This window comes from Nansenia antarctica (genome assembly GCF_963989245.1).
Source record: "Nansenia antarctica genome assembly, chromosome: 1".
NCBI lineage: Eukaryota > Metazoa > Chordata > Actinopteri > Argentiniformes > Microstomatidae > Nansenia > Nansenia antarctica.
In genome coordinates, this window is record NC_137674.1 from 96,594,832 (window position 1) to 96,597,331 (window position 2,500).

At 49.0% G+C, this 2,500-nt stretch overlaps 1 protein-coding gene across 1 annotated transcript in view; it reads right to left on the reverse strand.

Moving 5' to 3' along the window:
* hmcn1 (hemicentin 1) overlaps window positions 1–2,500 on the reverse strand; it is a gene marked incomplete at both ends in the record, with an annotated part of 100,832 nt that overhangs the window by 33,669 nt on the left and 64,663 nt on the right. Inside the window, 3 exon segments of the mRNA XM_080528070.1 lie at window positions 514–637; window positions 938–1,089; window positions 1,811–1,987. Coding sequence (XP_080384196.1) covers window positions 514–637; window positions 938–1,089; window positions 1,811–1,987 — 453 coding nt within the window.

The following is a 2,500-nucleotide window of genomic DNA, read 5'->3' on the forward strand; positions in this document are numbered from 1 at the left end:
GAAGTTGCTGTAGAATGGTAGCAATTACCACCAGAGATCTGCCTTTATTTCTTTAGACAAGGTCCTTTGATCTTGGAACAGATGACATGTGTACATTTGGTGCTCATGTCCGAACAGGCATGCACACACGCACGCACACAAAACGCACACACACACGCACACGCTCACGCACACACACACACACACACACACACACACACACACACACACACACACACGCACAGACACACGCACACACACACACACACACATACACACACACACACACACACACACCCACACACCATACAATCTGTCTGAAACTCTCCAATTACTTCTTCTAACGATTAAATCGAGAGAGGTGATTGATAGTGAAGTTGATTAGATTAATTAAACAACTAATTGCCTGTCGACATCAACTCTCTGAGCAAAACTGACATGGTTTATTGGAATGCTAAACACAAACCATGCTTCCTCTCTACCCCGTTTGTGATTAACCAAACCTCTTTGAACAGAAGAGACAGCTTTACTCACCGTACACACGCAGGTCATATTCCCTATGCTGTTCACCGCCAGCATTGACCGCCACACAGGTGTACCTGCCGGTATCACTGACCTGGGCACTGCTGAGAGACAGCACCCTACCGCCAGATAACACCTACAGACAAAAACACACAGAGAAACACACACACACACACACGTCTGAAAAATGTATACAGTGTATCATATCACACCCCATGCACACACACACACACACACACACACATACACACACACACACACACGACTCGCTTGTTCACACACACACACACACACACATGTCTGAAAAATGTATACAGTGTATCATATCACACCCCATGCCCACACCCCAAAGTCCATTCATTCATTCATTCATTCATTCATTCATGCACACACACATACACACACACACACACACACGGAGGACTCGCTTGTTCACCTGTATGCCATCAGACACGCTGGCTACGGGGCTGCCGTCTTTGAGCCAGGTGAGACTGGGCGGGGGCAGGCCCGTGGCCTCACACTTCAGCCAGGCAGGCTCGTTCACCACCACCGTCACCATGCCTCCCCCACTGGAGATGCTGGGGGGCACTGCCAGTCAGGGGGAGAAGAGAAGGGAGCGTTAGGTTACACACACACACACACACACACACACACACACATACACTCCTAGTCATATCCCTTATCCTATGGCCATGACCCTGTCCGCACACAACACAGATCAGGGCTTTATACACTACAGAACCCGGCCAGAACCATCTTGTGCTGGCTCGGGAAATGTTAGTTAATGTTCATGAAATTGCACTGAAGGCTTCGGGCTTTGTAGTGTAAATGATGGTATTAACTCCGAATCATATCATGACATCATCACGCCCCCCTGTCTGATCCACACTGATCCAACACAGAACTTATGTGTTAACTCTGCAGAGATACATAGCTGTAGTTTCAATAGTCCCCCAGAGACTCAGACGCTGTGTTTTTGTGAGTTACATGTGGATTTAATAGGAATGATTATGTGTTTCAATCACGGCACATCATGTTCTCTGAGTGCACTGTTCTGCCTGTCCTGGGATGGTGTTATAGGGGATTTGGGCATTCCTGTCTCAAAGCCTTTCATTTGAGCCAACATGTGGTAGAAGGGTCCAAAGGCATCTCTCTCTGTGTGTCAGTAATGACCTGCATCTGTACGGGCACTGACCCAACCCAACAAGGTCCTCCATCCGTTCCTCTGCACATCTGACCCGCACATTAAGCAACGGTCACGTCTGAGCGGGTTAAAGTCACGTTCGGGTTCGAGCGGGTCGTCACTCACCGTACACCTGCAGCCTATGAAAGAGCTCCGAGGTTCCTGCGACGTTGACCGCCACGCAGCGGTACAACCCGGCGTCGGAAAGCTGAGTGCGGTCGATCTCCAGCACCTGACCGCGGTTCAGGATGGTCACCCCGCTCGCGCTCGTCAGCGGTCGACCGTCTTTGTACCAGGTGATGGCTGACCGCAAGATGACCGGAAAGATGAAAATGAGTAATCAGACACAGGTAAAAGACTCCATGGTCACAATGATGTAGAGCAGTGATCTGCGCTTCTGGTCCTGGAGAGCCGCAGTGGATGTCTCAGCCTAGTGCTGATACAGGTGTGTCACTGCTGAGCTGGGTTCTAAAGCCTGCAGCACTGAGGCTCTCCAGGATCAGGAGTAAACATCGCTGATCTAGGAAGCAAACAAGGCAACAGGTGTTGGGTGCATCGGAACAAAGCCTTTATGAGTCCTTTATCCGATTGTTTTACAGAGCTTTTTATTGGTTCTTAAACAGGGCTGCTCTCACTGATCCATAAACTTAAACTGACCCATAAACTACGTTTCCTGTGATAAGCCTGCCAAAGGCAGCCTCTCTGGCATTGGAGATGCAGGTGAAAGAAACAGATTGCCGGTGAAAATGTTGCTTTTTAGATGCTTGCAGCTGCGTAGGAAAAGCTTGATTGATGAAAATATCCCTTTGATATCAG